The sequence below is a fragment of the Leptinotarsa decemlineata genome, unplaced genomic scaffold (genome assembly GCF_025532065.1).
Source record: "Leptinotarsa decemlineata unplaced genomic scaffold, Ldec_3_MD MMD2_tig00000882_RagTag_RagTag, whole genome shotgun sequence".
NCBI lineage: Eukaryota > Metazoa > Arthropoda > Insecta > Coleoptera > Chrysomelidae > Leptinotarsa > Leptinotarsa decemlineata.
Window position 1 is genome coordinate 3,039,188 of NW_027412556.1, and position 21,490 is coordinate 3,060,677.

General features: G+C 34.6%; 4 protein-coding genes across 5 annotated transcripts; 1 reads left to right on the forward strand and 3 right to left on the reverse strand.

The window, feature by feature from the left end:
- Positions 1-453: 453 nt before the first annotated feature.
- On the forward strand, positions 454-4,695 carry LOC111504214 (coiled-coil domain-containing protein 174). The gene is made up of 6 exons (XM_023158718.2): positions 454-596; positions 648-832; positions 2,818-3,045; positions 3,102-3,445; positions 3,535-3,753; positions 3,806-4,695. Exons 1-6 carry the CDS (start codon positions 567-569, stop codon positions 4,609-4,611), a joined length of 1,812 nt encoding a protein of 603 aa, XP_023014486.2. The 5' UTR covers positions 454-566; the 3' UTR covers positions 4,612-4,695.
- Vha14-1 (V-type proton ATPase subunit Vha14-1) lies at positions 1,447-2,164 on the reverse strand. Its single transcript, XM_023158720.2, has 3 exons — positions 2,005-2,164; positions 1,666-1,953; positions 1,447-1,615 (listed from the first exon to the last, which is right to left on the reverse strand). Exons 1-3 carry the CDS (start codon positions 2,056-2,058, stop codon positions 1,586-1,588), a joined length of 372 nt encoding a protein of 123 aa, XP_023014488.1. The 5' UTR covers positions 2,059-2,164; the 3' UTR covers positions 1,447-1,585.
- On the reverse strand, positions 4,679-5,639 carry Atg12 (Autophagy-related 12). Its single transcript, XM_023158719.2, is given in 2 exon segments — positions 4,679-5,340; positions 5,343-5,639. Coding segments are annotated over 2 exon segments (381 nt in total). The 5' UTR covers positions 5,515-5,639; the 3' UTR covers positions 4,679-5,131.
- A 1,529-nt stretch (positions 5,640-7,168) lies between these two features.
- dbo (Kelch-like protein diablo) lies at positions 7,169-20,922 on the reverse strand. 2 transcript variants are annotated; one of them, XM_074174805.1, is made up of 6 exons: positions 20,728-20,922; positions 17,435-18,377; positions 15,069-15,270; positions 11,696-11,839; positions 11,297-11,639; positions 7,169-9,546 (listed from the first exon to the last, which is right to left on the reverse strand). In XM_074174805.1, the coding sequence occupies exons 2-6, from the start codon at positions 18,300-18,302 to the stop codon at positions 9,355-9,357; spliced, it is 1,749 nt and encodes a 582-aa protein (XP_074030906.1). In that variant the 5' UTR covers positions 18,303-18,377; positions 20,728-20,922; the 3' UTR covers positions 7,169-9,354. The 2 variants fall into 2 exon arrangements, with proteins under 2 accessions (XP_074030906.1, XP_074030907.1); XM_074174806.1 differs by lacking the exon at positions 20,728-20,922 and adding an exon at positions 20,470-20,645.
- Positions 20,923-21,490: the final 568 nt, after the last annotated feature.

Consider the following 21,490-nt stretch of genomic DNA (forward strand, 5'->3'; position numbering starts at 1 on the left):
CTTGTAGTAGTAAGATAGAAGTTTATGATTTCTGTGATTACTACCAGCTGCTGAGAACGCAACATTTTGTATAATTATCAGTTTCACCAATGAAACATACGAAAGTAATATTTCTGGCACAGCATACTATCAAAATGGAAGACGTAACTTAACATTAACTCAACAATCCCAAAAATATTTGACCTTGATCGAAGTAATTTAGGATGCCAAGAGCCACGATCTATAATGAGAACTAGTCGGGATAAATCTTTTTAGCTACGGCATACGTTGTTTAATATTGTATAAGTAATAAAAAATTTGATACAGTGACAAAAACTGAAGAACACGCCGAAAATGGCTTGCACAAATAGTGAATTATTTGGCTTTCCCTTATGTATAGTTCGATATTCTGTAGGTTAGCAGATTAGCCCAGTGGTAGCAGTTACCAGTAGAAGTAGAGAGAGAGAGAGACAGAACTATAACTAAGTTCTAGTTCTGTCTAGTTCATAGTTCTGTCTGTGGTTGAGAAACAGTACATAACCTAATAAACATTGTTCATTACTTTACTTGACACTATTTTGTAAACAATGAGCACATACGAAATCAGCAAATCTTCGGTAGATTGTCCCTACTATTTTTTGGTAAATAGTCTATCAATTTTTTTTTAGTTGCTGAGTCTGAAAGCTGAAATACTTAGGAAACAACAAGAACTCACCAAAGCCAAATTTGATAATGAAGTGAAAGTTAAGATTTTGAAAAAAAATACACCACTGGAAATTAAAAATAAAGGTATAGAATCTCGAATTAGGAATGATGAATGCCCAGAGGACGAAGACTTGTTGAAGCAATCTAGGTGAGCAATGATCATTTCACAATATTTTCAACTATATGAAAAAATTGGTAATGGTGGCATATGTTCAGTCATATAGTTCCAAAACAAACTTCTGATTGGAAAATCACTGCTGATATTGAAATAATACTTTCATAATTTCATGTCAACTTTGCTAAACGATTTTATACTTGAATCATAGTTTTAGAATTTCTGAAAGACTCCACACAAAGTTCAAGGTTAATATTTACTGCCCTACCGCTCAGAGTGATAATTCAGCATTCATATCAAAGTATTTGTTTTGAAAGTATTTTTCTTTTGTGCTTTTTCTTCCAGTTCGTGTCCAAAAGTTACTTCTTTGCATGATCTATACATCCATGTGTAGAGTTACTTATTTTCAAATTAATTACTTCCTTTCTTTTTTTGGAAGATTCCCACATTTTTGTATCAAATGGGAAGAAGTAGAAAGCGCCAAAACCTTTCTTTTCCAAAAAATAATTGAGTATATTTTCTATGGTTATTTCCATTGTTATTATGATTTTTATACTTTCATTTTAGATCTGAATAAGTTCTGATAATAGTATTCCGTATAGTCCAGACCACAAAGGTGTTACAAAGTTCATTTATAAACGATAATATATATTTATTAAAGTTTATTCAACTTCTATCGATAACAAATTATTTAGATAAAAGTACAGTTCAATCGAAATATAATACTTTTCCAATGCAGTAAAGTTGTAACTATGTGTATTTGTACAAGATGAAACCATTTCATTCTCACATTACTTCGTCAGGATTGAACATACCCTAAAAAGTCAAATTTAAGTTTTCGTTGATTCTGTCGACACAAAATTTACCTTTGCACGTCTCAAAATGGAATCTTTACTTGCATCATAGGGATGATCTTTAGATGGAATTTCAAGAATAGCTGGAACTGGAGAGTTGTGACTATCTATAACATGTCTTATGATTTCTGCAATGTTCTGATTTATCAGAATGATATCAATATCATCTCTCTTGATGAAACGCTTGAAACATTCCTCAATTTCACTCACAGCTGTATTTTTATCCACTACCAAAAAATTTGGATGTCTGTTCTTATTTATCTCGCCGACTCCTCCCAAGAGGAACCCCACACAAGTATCCTGGAACAAAAATCATTCAAATTGGAAATTGAGAAATATTAAGTTCTTAACCTCATCTCCAATCACTGATATCAATTTTCCTTTTATTGCTGCGTGTAATGCCATTATACTTTTTATAACTACTTCTTTGGGACTGAGAAATAACTAGATGAAAAATTTATTGAACAGAAAACCTGCACCTTGTCACATGACAATATTGACATTCCTTATGACGTAGAACAAGTGATTCAAAAATGACAGCCGTGACAGCGTTGCCAACGTCACCAAAACGTCACAGGCACACTGTGTTCCACAGACAGCGTGATAAGAATTCATTGAAAAAAAATTATTATTATATAAAGAGTGGGGAATTCCTAAATGAAGAATGTAGAAAATTTAAATATTGATAACCCCTCCCATAGATGTCCAGATCATGAGAACAGAAGTTTTGGGTGAAAATTTAGGAGATATTAGTTTTTTGGGGAAAACCCTTTTAGATTACTACTTTTCCATATATTTATTTTTCCAAAAATACGTATGAACCAGGGTGTCTCGGCCTTCTGTGAAAAGCACGTTCCACTTGTAAACATTTTTCTGACTCGAGAGTATAATCACCGTATGTCACTGTCAACATTTCAATTGTTTTTGAGCACTTTGACACAAATTCTTTGATCCATCGTTTTCGCCGAACATGCAAAACACTTCCATAGCCCGCGAAATTTGAACATTCACCTTATTATTTTTGCATTCTTTTTTGAATGATTTTTGATATTCACATTTATGAGATAATTGACTTTTTCTGTATTTTACTAGTTTATATTCACAAACATGCTTCTCAGTAAGAGTTTAATTGCGCTGAATATTTATAAAGTAAATGCTTTTCAGGTCTGCTTTGGAATATAAAGCAGATTTGTATGAAAAACTGTCATCAGGCTCAACAGCTGAAGATAAAAAGATTGGAAAACGATTCTTGGTGAGATTTGATAAAAAGAAACCCAAAGTAAGTGACCTGCCTCCTAGTGGTTCGGAAGATGAAGATAAACTTGTAGAAAGTGATGATGACTATTACCAATCTGATGATGATATCAACATTACAGACCCCGGAGAAAAATTGTAAGAATATCATTTAACAAAATGAAAGTTTGAAATTAATCTGTTTAATTATTCAGTGTGGACTATGTCGATTGTTTCGGAAGGACAAGAAAGTGTTTACAAAAAGATTTAGAATATTTAAAATCAAATGATGAAGAACTGCGCAAAGTAGTTGAAGAGAAACGGAAGCAAAACCAACAACAGTCACTGTCTGAAGACAATGATTTCAATAAAAACAACTCTGAAAGTAAAGATGAAATTATCACTGAAAAAGAGAAAGAAGTTGCAACTACCAATCCTGTTGAATCTGAGCTATTATCAAGTGATATGAGAAGAGAGATGTTGAGGAAGCAATGGGAAGCAGAAGAAGAGGAATTGAGGAATAAGTCCAACATTCACTACCAAGATATATTGTTTGCAGGTGAATAAACTTTGATGTTTTTGAAAGTTTCTAAATTGAATGTTCTCTTAGTTGTTATTGTAAATGATCACATAAAATAATTCTTTCAGAGGCGAGAACACATGGTGTTGGATACTACAGTTTTTCTAAGGATGAGGAAGAGAGGTTAAAGCAACAGCAAGCGCTGAAAAAATTAAGAGAAGAAACGGAGCAAAAGCAAAAGAAAGCACAAGAGTTGAAAGTGTCAAGAGAAAAGTTGCTAGCAGCAAGGATAAAAGCTGCAAAAAACAGAAAAAGAGCTAGGATGGGTCTACCTCCAGAAGAAGATGGTAAGATGAATCACTCCCACAAAATTAGAGTAACTAAAATGTTCAATTTCAGAACCAGAACCTCCACCAGAACCAGAAATAACTGAAGAGGAGAGGAAGAAACAAGAAGAAATCAAATTGAAAGAACAAATGAGAGAGCAAATTCTAGAAGAAGCAAGAAAGAACCATCTGAGGCCATGGGACATAGGAAAGGAAGGAGTAAAAGAACATTATGTGATGACTCAGGAAGAATGGGTGGAGAAAAAAAGGGATGAGAGACCGGCGGCTTTTGCGCCCCCTTCATCCGATAGGAAAGATTTTAGGAGCTGCGAAAAAAAGTTTGAAATGAAAGATATAGACAGATCTTTGAAATTTTCCACCAAAAAAATTGATGGAAAAAGGCAAGAAAAGGGTACATTAGCAGGATTGAATCCATATAAAAGTCGTTATAGAAACAGCAACCCTCAAGAAGAGGAATATGATGAAAAACCAGTCAATACGAAATTGACAAAAAAAATCTCTGATTTTAAGGAAATTGCACAGGATGCAAGAATGTCTCCTAGACCAATAGTAGATTTGACAGAGGCTCAAGAACTAGAATTTGATGACCGACTCTTGGGTGACTTTAATAAAGTAAAGCAAAACATGAATCAGATAGATTCTAATGAATCGGAAAGAGGAAAAGGTGTTGAAATTGCTCCTCCTCCTTCATTTGAATATTATGGTCCTAGTCAAAAGAAAATCAAAAGATCTCCTACAGTTAATATGTTTGAAGACTCCATAGAGGCTGGTTTGAAGTTTTTGAGGAAGCAAGTTGAAGAAAAAGAAAAGCCACCAAGGCATCCAAAGGATTTGTTTCTTTTTGAATTATCACTGTAAATAAAAAACAATGTACTGTTCTTCTAAATTATGCTGATATTGTTGAATGTCACAGTAAAAAAAGCAATAAAATATATTGTTTAATGAGTGATTTCACTGAAGAAAGTCTACATCGCCACCAATGAACAATAGTTTTAAATACATGGTCAATGGATCAAATTGGACTAACAGTCCTCAACTAGGTTATAAAAAACTACATAAAATTCTTATTACTATTAGATGTGGAACTGACAATTCAAATGTTGAAAGTGTCACAACCTTTGAATTTCTACCTGTCTATTGAAAATACGTTAAGTTTAAATGATTTGCTTGAGAAATATCTCCAGCCGTATCAATAAACTTTTCTTGGTTAAAATATTCAAAAAATTGGTTAAGTGAACACAGATGTGTCGAGACAAATTTCTCATCCCAATAGAAGAAAAAAAATGATGGCTACTTGAGATAAAAAATTATACAAAACCTACTGTTTACAATCACATAAAATAAATGTTCCACATTTATGTTCACAGAATTAATTAGTTCATCCCCAAGCTTGTGTCTTGCAGTAGTGTAGTACCAATTTACCCTCTGTACTATAACATTCAAACAAATTTTTCACTGTTTGATCTGGGGATGGTGCAAAGGTTTGATTCACATATATAAACAACTTTTCATTTTGCTCTAGTCTTATATACTTCTTGACAAACTGTATGATCCAGCCGATTTTCTGGTCACCATCAACTGCCCACTTTTTTTCTTCATGATTGGGGCGTTTCCAGTTGGTTTCAGAAGAATATCATATTTTTGTTTTTCCTTCGTTTTCGATTGTTCATCAGAATCTGGTGATTCGTTTGGTAGGTCCACTGCCAGTGAAGGTAAAGAATCACCAGTTTCTTCGCACTCTTTTATATTTTCGCTACTCATTTCTCTTGGCAAAACACCCTTAATTTCTCAAATACATTAGTTTGATATGCAAAACGTGAATCGTGAACGAAATAAGAAAAATCAATAAAAGCTTTATTCATTCGTAAAAAGGATCGATACACCACTAGGTGTGTTCGTTTAATAGATATCTGAGCAACGGATAGCACTCTCTTTTCTGGGCTGTGTTCGGTATTTACACGAGCGAGTAAAAAAATGTGATCGTTTAGCACCCAGATTAATATTATAATCAGGCGGATTCTTCAGATGTCACTTGTCATACTTTTAAAAAATAGTTGATTTTTAGATATTTTTGTTGGTGAAATTTTTGATTCTGACATTATATACTATCTCCATTATCATGGACATGATAATGTCTTCTTCAACACTGATCATTTTTGATAAATCCTAAAAATCTTTTTGCATTTCAAAAAAAAATTAAAAATTCCAATTCTATTCTATAGAAAACCCCCACAAATCATATTTAGTAATCAAGAGTAGATGATTTGTGATGACTATAACACAAATGTCAACTTGTTATTCCAGACAGAATTGTGCGTGATGAAGTGGTATCTGCTCACTCGGTTCCAATATTTCAAACCAAACACAGCTTCCGTAAGTAAATTGAAACAACACATCTGTCTAGAGTTTGCCTCTAAAATATAGGAGCCAAGTTGCAACTGTCACAAAACCCTCTGTTGAATTATTATATCATTTGTGAGGACTTATTATATAGTACTTTCTATAATAAGCAAACCAAGCGATCATCCAGGGACTTCCCATGCGCAAATTCATGATCCGTATTTTCATATAGCAAAAGGCTTCAAAAGAGTAACTACCTGGACCGGTTGAATGATTGAGGCTAGCCCACAGAACACCCATAATTATTTCAGAACTCATAAATATAGAGAGAATTATGAATTCTGTGGGTAGGCCATTCCCATTTATATCGAAAATTTAGAAGGGTTATTAGATTTTTTTCACAATAACGATAGTTGAAAATTATTTGATATTTTTGAAAAGACAGAAGAATTATTTATAAGACAATTTCACTATATTATAATCATTGTGAAACTGTCGACATTGAATATTATGTATGTCATTGTTTCTCCCCTCTCAACTTTAAACGCTATCGTAATTTTTCAAACAGAAAAGCAATAGTGTGACGTCACTTGCCGCCGAGAGAATGTCAATTATTTTTTATTGAAAAAAAGCATCTTGTGATATGTTCAAGATACATAGAAATATCATATCACTTGAACCCCTCCATATGTAAAATATTTTGACAAGAACTCGATCTACGGCACTCTTGATTCTTCATAAAATAAAGAGTTCCAACTTACTTTGCCATTCTATTCAAAAAGGCGCTAAGCGCACACACCAATGTTTACATTTGGAAACGATTCTTGGTCTACCTATCAATATGTGTACAAAGTTGGGTCAATCTTATTACTCGCTTCTATAGTTTTTGTCAAAACAAACACCTAGTTTCCATGCATCGTTAATAAGTCCTTCGAAAAATAAGTAAATATATATTAGTTGTGTTCGTGGTCTACTGCGCCGAAGGGAAGCTAAGACCATAAAAATAAAGAAGAAGAAGAGAGAAGATGTATTTGGCGCTTTTTTTAAGGGTTGTTAAGATGAATACAGAAAAGTATAGATTCAAAGTTCAATATATTTTTAAATTTTATATTCGAAATTTGAATATAAGCAAAAATTGAAAACGAAGAATAAATAACCTAAATCACAAAAATCAACAAATTATAAATGAAACAAGTAAATACTACATGCTATTTAAAAAAAGGTTCTTTCGAAGAAATTATAATCTCTCGTCTGTGAAGTCAGCCAAATAAATATAACAGCTGAAACCGTATCAAAGCTATTTTCCGACTTTGCTGGCCGTGGTCTGAAAGTGTTTATGGCTGATGTTTCGCGTATAAATGCGGTAGATATTACCAAATACAATGAGATGATAGGTTTTAGAAAATGAAAAATACAGACAATTTCTATGGAAAAGGATAGAAAAAATTAACACGAACAAAGGCTGGCTGCCCTCACTCAATAATACCCTAATCAGGCCTAGTAACCGCACCAATAGAAAAGAAGCCATGGCTATCATGAAATGACTTGATGTCTACTGCAGCTGTAGACGAAATATCAGTCAAAAAACTACAAACCACGACTAACAAACTTGAAACACACTTTAGTGTTATCTCTGGCCATGAAAGTGTACATTCTTTGAACAGTTAAAACTGTTCATAAATGATTCATAACAGTGTTATAATGAAAAATTTTAGCCTACATGTAGCTTCTTTATTATTTCACAATAAATCAATTTCAACATTTTTCTTTGGTACAGTTTTGCTTCATTTTTAATACTTTAATCTCATAAATTTTGTTAAATATTGAAATATTGCTAAATTAACTTTTCAAAACAACACCATATCTCTGATCAAAATTTACAATAAAAATACCCACCCCAAGTTCAACCAATTCAATAAATTGTATACTTTTGATCTAATATAACATTGAGACCCCCACATGAAGTTCGCCATATGTTGACGTATAATAGATGATTAAAACCTGTTTAAAAAAATAATACTTTGAATTGAAATATCCTAACATTCCTATACAGTAGGATCTGTGAAATTCCTGCCAAAATAGAAAAAATTCCTGGCTAATACCATAACAGACATTGGATTTTGAGACTGATTTTATTTCTATTAGAATTTTGGTACAAGTGATGTTTCCTGAGCTTGAGTTCACGAGATTAAAATGTCACTACTTTATTGAGGTGAAATGCATTTCTGGACTTCAGACAAGGTTGCAAAGTCAAGCTTTGACTTTCCCAAACGAGATTCATTCTGCCTTTGGAGATGTAATATATCAGGCTAAGGTTTAGCCTAACACCACTGATGAGTTCTTTGGTGATTCGAAACAGCGTGTTGGATCATGAATGTTTTGCAGGGAACGCCAGAGGACGAATCTCATTCGGCAATCTATAGATAACATCTTCATAACAGATATCGTCCCCTTAACTTCAATAGAGGAGAAATACTCTGAAATTGATTTCAGAAAGGTCCTGTTGCTGGACAAAAGAGAAGCATCTGCAAGAATTTTCTCTGCGAGAAAATTTGCACAAATGTCTGTTGAATATAATCTAATGTCCGTCTTGGTGTTAGTCAGGAAAGTAGTTGTTTTCTGGGTGAGGCATTTGTTAGAACCTGCTGTGTAGGGAGAAATGAATATTTTCAATTCAAAATATTAATTTTCTTGGTATGTTTGCATCTCTCCTTGACGCAGTTAAAATTTCATATGTTGTTTCAACATAAAGCAATCTCCAATCTCAAAGTAATCACTGAGAGAGCCTGGGCAAATTGTTCAAGAGACTCTATTCATTTATCACAAAGAAATTACAGATGAATATTTCATATACACAGTTTTCAATTCCAGACAATCAAAATTAAAACGTGTTAGTCGTGTTTGGCTGAATGTGCACCCCCCAAACGTGTAATAATTTCATACACAATTAAATATATTACAGCCTAGGTGTGATCCTGGTAAACACCTTCATACAATGCCTATATTTTCAACATCATCTAAAATAAAAATAGAATATTAAAACACAAAGTTACATCCAGTTCATCAACAACCTTTCAAGAATCTGAAAATTCAACATATTTCATTAGCTGCCAACTTAATACCTGATCACCAACGAAATTTATTGATTCACAGATCATATATGTATAGGATAAATAGATGATCAACAATAAATATAAAATTTTTCACATCAAGAGGGCCAGATAGTTTTTATCGATAATATGTATATATATAGTTTCTCAACTACCAAATGCGATTTTCTGTTTGAGGAGCTCTCATCACACCTACTCCGCCGCCTAGTCGCCTGTAGTTCATAGATCCGCACAGTCTCCATTGATTTTGCTCAGTGTCGTAAAATTCTATTGTTTTCAAGTAAGCAGTTCCATCAAAACCACCCACTGCATATAGCTGCCCGTTAACAACCGCTAACCCAACCTGTGGAAAAAAAAATTAAATAAATACTACTGACAACACTTGAAGAACATGTTTTCAATAAACAAGCAGATGTGTTGAAATATAGAACATTTAACTCTTTCAGTTATTTTCATCAAAGAATAGCCACCTCAACAAATGAATCTAAAACTATGGGGCTGCTGGTTAATCAGATCAAAAAGAAAAGTAATGACTTAGGTTAGGTTAGGTCTAAAGTGAGTGGGTCTATAAGGATGTCCAGAACACGTGACCAATTCTCGAACAATATGGCCGCCTGTAGGCACACAATGAGTACAATGACATAGGTACTTCACGGTTTTTTCGTGTTTTGTTATCTTTGAAAGCTGTGAAAATAATTATGATGGCTGTTTGTAATAAAAGTGATTATTTACTAACATTGGAACGTGAAAACAAAGACATTGCTATGCATTACAAAGATAAAATCAGAGTGATACAGTGCATGGATTCTTTTACTTTCACTTCAGAAGAAATGAACAGTTCAATAGAATGTTTTCCACCAGTTACTGCTTTCGATATGAGTTCTTATCTGGTGCTAACTCATAGTTTCTATAAAAATCAGCAGATGAAGGCCTACAAAAGTTTGACTGGCTACAAATATTTTGAAGCTGGATTTGTACATGATTGTGAAGCAAAGTCAATTGGAGAGCACATTGTTGTGATTGCCAAGGTATTCAGATATTTTTCGAACTTGATTTATTCATAATTTTCGCTGAATATGTATCTTAATTTTAGGTGAAGCATTCACAAAGGATGAACAATCCCTCCACTGCAAGTCTGGATTATATTCACGAAATGTGATGCCATAATTTCAGCTCATTATACCTGCATGGCAGGCCATTCTGAAGTTTGCACTCACGTTGCTACTGTATTGTATGACCTGGAATGTGTCAACCAATTCTAGAGTGTAGGCCAAGTAAACAGTTTTTGCATGCGGCTTTCATTTCATATTCAATACTGAATTTTATCATATATCTTATCTTTCAAGTGTTTTTTTATTTCTTGTTAACTCATTTTTGACTCAAGAGAAATCACTTTTTTAAAATAACCACTATTGTGGATCATTTGTTCAATGAATGTGTATTGAAACTGACTTCCTCGTCTGACGGGGAGAATAAACAAAATAATATAACCTTATTTTGTGTTTCATTAAATTAATGTATCTTTGAGTGTTTGGACAAAAAATATTCTATATACTAACGAATCCTAGTTTGTGACCTACTTAGAACTTGAAATTAGAGCAATATGGTGTAAGGGGCGTGTCACTGAATCTGATAAAATAAAATTTGAATAACATATCTTAAATGGTTTTAAGACAAAAATATATATATTTTTATAAAATATGTAAGTAAATCTTAAGATGAGCTTTCAAATGATTCAAATTCTGTGATATGAATTGATAGATTCAATTTAATTAAAAGTTTGTTTTCTTATTTTTGGAGTATGCGAACAAAAGTGTGATTTTACAAATGTTTTTCAATTCTCCACTACACCTTTTCATTCTTCCTATAGTTTTGATTTGTTCATTTTTATCCATTCTCTACTTAACCTCTCCAAACCCGTATTTCTAATTGACCCCCCTCCTATTTCTTATCTTCCATTTCATTCTCTCTTTGGATACCACACCTCTCTATTTCTATATCTTTCCCCTTTAATCCTATACCTTTTCCCCTACTTTTTGATGAAATGAGAGATTCTATAAAAATAAGAACAAAATTTAGATTCCAATACTCACCCCACTACGCCTCGATGTCATAGCCACTATCGGACTCCAAGAATTCATATGTGGATTGTATCTTTCCGCACTACTCAATTCCATGCAGTCATCCCTTCCTCCGACTGCATAAATCAAGTTATTGAAGACGGCGCATCCCAAGTGTTTCCGACGGGTCGACATCGGACTCACCAAAGTCCATTTGTTATGCCTAGGATCATATCTCTCTACAGTGTTCAGGGGTGACTGACCGTCCGAGCCCCCAATCGCGTAGAGGTAACCCCCGAGCACCGCTACGGCGACTCCTAACCGTCGGGTAGTCATCGGCGCAACTTTGGTCCATTTGTTCTCCTTCGGATCGTACCTAGCACAACATACATGTGAAGTTTTTTCAAAATTCTCAAATTTATTTTACTATACCTTTCGACATGGTTTAAACACTGAACACCGTCCTGACCTCCAACGGCATACAACAAATTATCCAACACCGCAACCCCCACACTAGTCCTGCAGGAAGTAGTTGGTGCAACGTCACACGACCATTGATCTGTTTGTGGATCATACCTGCATAAAAGTATAAAAAGTGTCACAATAATCTCTGATAAAAAGCAAAAGAAAATCACTTTTCAATATCAGGTTGTTTCAAAAGTTATGCCCGTTTCTATGAGCCTACTTTAAATACGTCAATTTTTTTAGTATATGTACAAAGGTGGGCCCAGAAACTCGGCCTGACCTGGAGATGGTGGTAGTTATTTGAAAAATATCACTGTATTAGAAAGTTCACAATCTGTAAAACATATGTTTCAAGTTTGAAGACACTGCGTTGTTTAGTATTTGTTTGGCAGACATCAATAACAAACGTATTCGATTAATTTGTGAAAATAAAAAAAATTGGTCATTGTTATGTGGTTGTTATGGAGTATTCTCAAGAAAGAATGAGTATTTTCTTTTGTGACTTTTTTGAAAATGTGTATTGACAATTCTGTAACAATTTTTTTCTGACAGTAGTTATCAACATAAAAAAAACTATATCTAGATCTACAAGGTATCTCAAAACAAATGAATAATAATAATAATAACGTTTATTGTGCAAAAACAAGTTTTATACACAAAGGGAAATGGGTTAGCCGGAGGCTATCTTCCACCCGTCCCATAATTAGCAGTTACAATAGTAACAGTTACAATAAACACAAAAATAATATAAAAAAACTATTGTGGAGATAATATAAAAGATTACAATCATTTTTGAACATCTAAGAAATGAATTTTCAAAGTTTTTTTGAATTGATATATAGACAAATGAATATACGGTAATAAATTATTTAGATACTTCGGTCCAAAGTAAGAAAAACATCCCTCAAAATTGGTGGTAACATGATATGGAATGGTAAATGTATCTTTTCTTAAATTGATAGAATGATTATCAGATCGCTTACTAATTAATCTGAACAAGTAATTAGGAGTTTTGCTTTCCAATAGTTTATATAAGAATACAGATATGAGATAACGAATTCTAAACTCAATATTCAGCTGATCTAATTTCAATAAATATGGAGTTACATGATCACGGTAGTTTATGCAGCACACAAATCTCATGCAAGAATTTTGTATGCGTTGAAGTTTGTGTTTATTATAGTCTGGCAAGAATTTGTAATACACTGAGCAGCAATACTCAATATGGGGATAAATCAATGATTGAACTAATTTCAGTTCTGTTTCTTGAGAAAGCTGGAACTTGAACTTGTACAAGGATTTCAGTTTAAAGAAGCAAGTTTTGTAAATGTGTTTAACGTGCTCGTTGAACGAGGGAGTGTTATCGATATATACACCTAAATTTTTTGCTGAATTCACCCAGTCAATCAGTTCATTGTCAAGAAAAAGATGGAAATTTGTTTCAACTTCATTTCTTTGTAGGTCAGACCCTAAACATAGGGCTACTGTTTTATATGGATTTATTCGAAGGCCATGCTTTTTGGAAAACAGAAGTGTATTTACTAAATCTAAGTTCAGCCTGTTGATAGCATGGTGAATATTATTAGATTGACTTGACTTGATCAAAACTTCTTTCTTCTTTATCCACAACAGTGGTAAAATACTTTTATTTGAAAGGCCTCAGCCCGACCAATATAAAATCTGAACTAGATTCTACTTTGGATGAGTCTGCTCCTTCGTTTACAACCGTAAAATATTGGGTAGCAGAGTTTAAATGAGGCCGTATGAGCTGCCAAGACGAGCACAGCAGTGGTCGACCAAATGAGGTGACGACTCCAGAAACGGTGAAGAAAATCCACAAAGCGGTACTGAGTGATCGTCGACTAAAAGTGCGTGAGCTAGCAGAATTTGTAGGCATTTCAAAAAGTATGGTACATCATATATTATCTGAAAATTTGGACACGAGAAAGGTGTGTGCAAAATGGGTGCCGCGTTTGCTCACACTCGAGCAAACGCGGTGGTGAAGATGTTTCAATTGAGTGTTTAGCGAACTTTCACAGCAACAAAGCAGAATTCTTGCGATGTTTCATAACCATGGATGAAACATGGGTCCATCACTTTACAGGCGAGACAAAAAACCAATCAAAACAGTGTACTCAAAAGGGAGAATAGGCTCCAAAGAAGGCGAAGACCGTTTCATCTGCAAGCAAGGTCGTACCAACAATTTTTTGGGATGTGCGTGGGAGGGTGGAAAATAGCTGAATGGTCAAAGATTTTCCAACGATGAAGAAGTGATGTTAGCAGTTAATGACTATTTTGAGAAAACAGTATCGAACTTATTGAATGTCGCTGGAAAAAGTGTATAGAGCTAGCTGCAAAGAGATTATGTTGAAAAATAAGTACATTTTTTTTTTCAAAATGTTTGTGTTTTCTTTGTTGGGTCGTGTACTTCTGGGACCCCCCTCGTATATGTATAGCCCAACCCTAGAAAAAAATATAAATAGTAGTCATAACTGCAATTCCCGACACTCCGAATTATTTTGATCCCAAGCAAAAAATGAGAAATTTTCAAGGTTTGAAAATATCAAACAAATCTAACTACAGGATAGAGAAGAAAAAAATGTTTTGCAAAAAATATTACCTTTCGATAAACATCAACAACGAAATGGTAAGAAGCAGGCAATCAGTAAAATACATGGGAGTTAACATTGACCACAAAATCGACTTGAACAGCCATACAAAAATGATTAAAAAAAATGCATCAATGGAGGAAAACGCTTTCGGAGTCTGACATTCAAAAAAAGAGGAATCAACACTAAAACTGCAACTAAAATATATAAAATGATCTGTCGTCCACTTCTCGAATATGCACATGTAATTTATTCAAGTTGTCGTAATCCTGCGTTAAATAATCTCCAAACAGCTGAAACATCTACACTAGGAAGTATTACCAAAATGGGTCACCCTCAGAACACACTACACAAATCCCTCAAACGCACTGCTTTATAGAACTACAAAAGTGAAACCTGTAAAGGAGAGACTATCAGACCTAGGAAACCGATTTGCCAAAATTGAAATCAACTTGGAGACCCTACAGGCTTTATGTAGGGAAAGAGCTCAAGGACAACCATACAAATTCAAATACCCGGAAAAACTATTTGGGAAAACATCAAATCACTCTCATAATTTATAATACTTTTTTTTCTTTTCAGAAATATAATGTTCCTCAAATCTATCATGTAAGCATATCTAAAAATCACTGCAAATATTTAAAAATTGTACACTGGCTGAAGGATTTCGGTCGATGGCCCTTTGGTATTCACCAATAAATGACATTTATTTATATTATTATTATTATTACCTTTCGATGCTGTTCAGGTAACTTTGGCCATCATGACCGCCCACCGCGTATAAAAGATCATTGAGTACCGCCACGCCCACACCACATCTCCTTTTGCTCATGGGAGCGACCATTTTCCATTCCATTGTTTGAGGATCGAATTTCTCAACCGAGGCTATTGCGTCACCACTACACCATCCTCCGACGGCAAATAATACTTCTCCTGAGAAAAATATAAGAAATAGAATATCATTTGAGTGTTTTCAGTTAGGCAAACAGTTAACTAACATATGTACTGTAACTGTCAAATATATCCCTGGACAGATGACTTGAAACTTTCTCGTGATCTGTTCGTTATGTATGCTGATGACACATCTTTGTTGATAACTCAGGAAAATATTAAAGCCACAGTTGATAAAGCATCTGATGAAATAAAAAGAATCCAAAAGTGGTTCTCAGACAATGGTCTCTTGTTAAATGAAAGAAAAACTGTGCTTTTACGTTTTAATCATTCAACGTCAATTAATGGATCAATTCAATAAGAGGACACAAAATTTTTGAGTTTGATATCCTCAATATCTTATTGTATTGAACAACTACGCTGGAATGTAAATAAATCACTCTTAATAATGTACTACCATGCATACTTTCATTGTAATATTTCCTATGATATTATAGTTTGGGGAGCATCTAGTGACTGTTCCAGAATATTCAAAATTAAAAAAAATATGGTATATAGCAGTTGCAAACTCATCTTCCAAAATCTCAGAATATTGACTGTCACAAGTATATACATTTATGAGATATTAAAATATGTAAAATTGCATATAACCAGTTTTCCTACTCTTAATGGTAATAAGAAATATAATACTAGAAATTCCCTACAGTTGGAAGTGCCAACACATAGATTAGTTGTATCTGAATCATGTCCCAGGTTTATGGCCATTAAATGGTACAATAAACTTCCAAGTACAATAAAAAACTGGCTCTAAAATAGTATAACTATCATATCAAAGAGTTGCTCCTGGATAAATCCTATTATTCTCTCAAAGAATATATGATGATAACTTATGACCCTGTACATGTAGAACATTTTAGGCCGATTTTAATAACGAAGATGTTGCATAAATAACAGATTATTTTATGTTTTGACTATTATATATTATATTATCTAAATTGTATATTGTATATTGTGCCTCTAAGTGCACTAAGTTTGTATTTTTAATTGTCAATGTCATCTATAGATGATCCAACTGAATGAATATTATTATTATTAATAGTTTATTTCCTAAATTATCAGATTCTTCACAAGATGAACTGGAAAACCTAAACAATGAGTGTGGAAATAACGAGAAAAATAGTGACACGCATTTGGATATTGACTCACTCAAACGACTGTTACATAACAACTGAGCGTCCAAAATGGCTGAAACTTTGGTGTGTAACTGTCAACAGATGAACAACGAAATTCACTAGCTTTTATTTACGAGTGCTGCTATTTTCATGTTGAGGCCGGAAACTTTCCAAACCTCCCTCGTATATCTGTTTAAATACACTTCTGCAGTTCATTTCTTCAACTAGTCCTCTCTGTGTTGACTGTTCCCTATCTTTTCACTGTGCCTACAAAATAAATTTATTCCAGTTTTGCTTTCAGTCTTCAAAAGGTACACAAGACGCTATATTTTCACTCCTGGAAAACCTGTACACCAATCTTAATGGAAAAGAATCTGCAGCGGCCATGTTTAGTAACCTAACCAAGGCCTAAGATTTTGTAGACCACATGCTACTTCTCCGCAAGCTAGAAGTTTATGGATTTAGAGGATCTACATTACTTTGGAATATCATTGACTTTGGGTCGATGATGGTCACTATCTTGCACTGTTGAGTGGCTAATAAGCCCGAAACCGGTCTGCAAGTGTGCCCGTTCCATAATTGAAGGTCGACTGTTTCAATTGTATTGCCAATTGCATATGCAGGACATTTTCTGTGAAGATTCCTGCACTGACGCCTGTCGGACATAATCCAACGACCTTCGTGGTATTAGCCAGGGGAGTAGTTGTTTTCTGATAGGCGCCAGTCCATTAAACCTACTGTGTAGGTATATAGAGACTGGCTTGAACGTTTGAAGTTCCATTTGCTTTAGATTTACTTATATTTGTATCTGTTCAGCTGGGCTTAATATTGTTCTGTCCATATACTCTGCTCTTATCTCTAAGCATTATTTTATAGTTTATATTTTTTAATTTAATGTCCCGTATACACGTTTCACTTTACTAGACTTTGCCAATAAGATGTTCAGGGTAATAATGAAGCAAAGTTTCTCTAAGGGGAATGGTACGTCTTTTAACCCCTATGAGCTATTACATCTATTATTAGAAAATGATTACCTCTTCGAGTCGGCTTCCTAGGACGCGTTCTAGGCCCTTGCATGAGCGGCCTTTCTTGTGGTAACAGCAGGTAATTCTTCGCCTCGTCTACCAGATCTCTGCAAGACTCGTCGGATCTAACCAACAAATCCGACCCCACCGTACCCACCAGAAACTTGGGACTCAACAAGGGCAGGCGAACATGTTGCAATACTTGGGGAAGGTGCTGCCTCCTGTCGGAAACGTTATATTTAACCCACGACATGACGGCGTTGAAAACTTGTTCCTCTGTACGTACGTTGAGTTCATCGCTAGCTATAATGTCGACTAGCTGACCTATGGGCAGCAGCAGGAACTCCTCAGACTCCATAACTTCCTGAAAGTTGTGCTGCGTGAACTTATCGGCGATCCTCAACAGCTCCCGGCACGAATGAGTGTCTGCGAACGCCCTGATGCCCAAACAGTTCGAGGGATCCAACTGCCGCTTGAGGAACTCGCAACAAATATCCTGTATCTCGGTCAACTGCAGGAGGCAAGCCGCTGGCAGCAGCATCTGCACGTTCGATTCCTCCACGACGATGTGAGAAGTGTAACAAAAGTCTATGAGCAGATCCATGGCCAGCTCGTCGATGTCGCGGATGGTCACTTCAGTCTGGCGAGACTCCGCGAGCTCCCCCGTGAACATCGCCCGGAAGTAGGGACTGCACGCGCTCAGAATTACTCGGTGAGCGAATATTTTGCGAGTCCCCACATTTAAAACAACGTCGCAGAGCTCCCGATGCCGACGGAGGAGATTGAGTTCCGTTAGAGTGGTCTTGGGATGTTTTTCGGAGGAGTGAGATAGGCGGGCGGGGGAAGGGGGGCGGTCGCCTCCGGTCATCTCCCCCATTCTGCACGGACCGCGGAGATGGGCGGCCAGTTGTAGACGTAAGGGCGGTGACGCCCAACCCCACACGGAGTCTATCTGTGAAAAAATAAATAAATTCAATAAGTAATTCATTTGATATATTTATTTGTTAGGTATAAACGGGAGAACCCTCAGTTACAACGTTGTAAAATATACATGTATAAAAATATACTTTAATCCAAAAACAGTTACAAAATGTATTAATTTATTTATTTACTAGTACTATGTTGCTGTATCGCTGCTGTTCCAATGTTTTGACAGAATCAACGAACTTAGGCGTGCGCAGTGCTTTCAAAAAATTGTTCTACAGCGCCATCTAGTAGCGAGTTACAGAAAAATTGATAGCCTAAAAACCTTCTCTATGAAAAAATTACTTATACATGTCAAGTTTCATCGCGATCGGTTGAGCGATGTAGAAGTGTATCACTTACCAACCAATATATATATATATATATATATATATATATATATATATATATATATATATATATATATATATATATATATATATATATATATAAACTCGAAGATTCTGACGGATAAAGTATGATGAGCTGGTTTCTCGGACAGGTTTTCTGTGACAGGACTTACATCGGCCAGACCAACAGACGAATCAACATTCGCAAAGATGAACACAAACTAGCAGTGAAGGGAAAAGTCACCACGTCTTCTCTCTTCCAACACGTACTTCAGACAGGACATAACATCAATTTCGATAACACAAAAATACTAGCAAGCAACGAAAACTTTTACTCGCGAACAATCAGAGAGGCTATTGAAATTGAAAAACGACCTAAAAATATGAACAAGAGGGATGATTACCATCAACATGGAGATCCGTTTTATCGCTTCGCACAAGCAATCAGACCGCTCAACCCCAGAAGCAAAACTCGGCAGTGACAATTCAGGTACAATAACAGAGGCAGGAGGGGCAGCTCAGGTAATAAGACCAAAACAGGTAGTCGAGCAAACACAGGTGAAGGGAAACATCCATCCCTATAAATTGAGACACAGAGTTCGAACTCTGTGAAACTTGTATTTAAATTGACACTACTTAAGACTGCATCAACTTACAGAGTGACCTTAACAGGGTTGAAGGATGGTTCAAGAAGAATAAAATGTGTATGATTGATGACTTGTTTATTTTGTGGTAATTCATGATTTCCATGGCTTCCAACAAATTATTTTTTTCCTTTTTTTACATATGTGTATAATTTACTCATAAGTATTTTGTGAGTTTTTCCTGATATTATCTTTTCTATTAGAGAAATTGTTATATACCTGATTGTTTACTGCAATTTGCAATCTTGGAAATTCTTTTCAGGTAAAGGGATTGCGAAAGCTCTGTGTACCATCGACCTAAACGCAGACAACTTATCTGAGAGTGGACTGAAAAAGTCAAAGGGGATTGTACAGTCTGAGAACGTGTTTTTCCAGTAGATATTGAATCGAAAACCATTATTGACTCTTGAAATGTTCAAATCTAAGAAGTTAAGCTCCTTGTTTTGTTAGATTTCTACTGTGAACTTAATTTTGTTATGCAGACTATTGAGAAAGTTTAAAAATTGATTAATTTGTCTGTTTGAACCATCAAAACCAACCAGTACGTCATCAACATATCTGAACCAAACCACAATATGATTCTGGAAAAGGGGGGTTATTAAGGATGCGGGTACTTTCTAGTGTGTCCATGAAAATGACTGCCAGAATGGGACTTAATGGTGAGCCCATAGGAAGAAATGAGTTTTGCAGATAAAAATTATTATTATATTTGAATAAATTTCGTTTCAGACATGTATCAAGAAGTTTTCAAAATTCGGTAGTTATATATGGATTTGTATGACTCTTATCCAATATGTATTTCACGAGGGGAAGACATTCGTCTGTTGGAATGTTAGGAAACATTTTTTTTACATTGAATGATACTAGTTTGATATTATTTTTGATATTCAGATTTAATAATTTGTCAGCTAGGTCTACTGAATTTAGAACTGTGTTTGAAGGATTAAATTTTGTGAGGTCTCGTGATGAGTTTTGAACAGTGAGATCACTAATTTTAAGTGACAATACTCATGCACAAGCATAGATATTATATTCCATAAACAAGTCATAAGTGTTTATTAGTAACAAATGGAAAACAAACTCTTACCACTTTGAACTTCTGACTTGAGACTGCTGAAAGAATTCATCCCCAATTTTATCACTACTGACTTCTTCCATTAGTTAAGGATTGTTTCAATTTCAGAATGGAAAAGTATTCCTTCTCAAATGAGTGAAGACAAGACAAGGCTTACAGTACAATTTTGAATTTATTATCAATACAGAATGTGGAGAGAAATTATTTCTCGTCTTATTGGGTTCAGAAGAAAACAAATCCAAATCGAAAGTAATACATTCTTCCACTCACCTTTGCTTTATTTAATTAACACTGCTGTGAAAAACAGGCCTGTGATTCTTAAATTGTAGAATAAAATGAAAGTATATCAATTATTTTGTTAGCGGCATTAGTTCAACTACTAAATTATTATTTTAAATAAAATTGGAAATCCCAACCAAAACAGATTCACTCGACTTTATTTATTGAAGTGACACTATTGACACTAATGACAGCAACACAGCACAACAATAACACAACCACAGAATAGTATTCTGTGAAAACCACAGTATCATAATACTACTGACACAACTACTAACCGTCAAATTTGCCACTCGATATTTTATTCTCGTACTAAAATCATGAAAAATGGAAATATACGATTTCACATCAACTTGAAATGAAAGAGAGGAAATGTATTAATTATTTCATTCTTGTTACCAGATGAATACTTAGTGGATAAGGGGAAACATATAAAAAAAATAGACAATATTCAAAATGTATTTGATTGAGTGCATCTGTATTTATGTAACATTTAAGTAAATTATTTAATTTTTTTGAGAAAATCACTTCGAGAAAATTTTGCAGAATGGGACTGTTTCAAAGACTACAAGAATTTTACTTTTCATGGTACAATATAATTTATCAACATTATTTCAATTAATAGCACATGTTATGAACATTAAACTCCAACTCAATATCCAATTGAATTTCATGTAGAATGAATACGCAGTATAGAATATCAATGTCGTACAATGATATTTTGGTAATACTTATAGATAACTTCAGATTTTCC

Coding starts and splice junctions, on each gene's coding strand:
- LOC111504214 (XM_023158718.2), top strand. CDS start 567: ATGAGCACATACGAAATCAGCAAATCTTCG. Junction 833..2,817: donor GACTTGTTGAAGCAATCTAG/GTGAGCAATGAT, acceptor AATGCTTTTCAG/GTCTGCTTTGGAATATAAAG. Junction 3,754..3,805: donor TCTACCTCCAGAAGAAGATG/GTAAGATGAATC, acceptor GTTCAATTTCAG/AACCAGAACCTCCACCAGAA.
- Vha14-1 (XM_023158720.2), bottom strand. CDS start 2,058: ATGGCATTACACGCAGCAATAAAAGGAAAATTGATATCAGTGATTGGA. Junction 1,954..2,004: donor TATCAGTGATTGGAGATGAG/GTTAAGAACTTA, acceptor TTTTTGTTCCAG/GATACTTGTGTGGGGTTCCT. Junction 1,616..1,665: donor CCATTTTGAGACGTGCAAAG/GTAAATTTTGTG, acceptor TTGACTTTTTAG/GGTATGTTCAATCCTGACGA.
- dbo (XM_074174805.1), bottom strand. CDS start 18,302: ATGGGGGAGATGACCGGAGGCGACCGCCCCCCTTCCCCCGCCCGCCTA. Junction 15,271..17,434: donor TAGGAAGCCGACTCGAAGAG/GTAATCATTTTC, acceptor TATTTTTCTCAG/GAGAAGTATTATTTGCCGTC. Junction 11,640..11,695: donor TGTTTAAACCATGTCGAAAG/GTATAGTAAAAT, acceptor ATGTTGTGCTAG/GTACGATCCGAAGGAGAACA.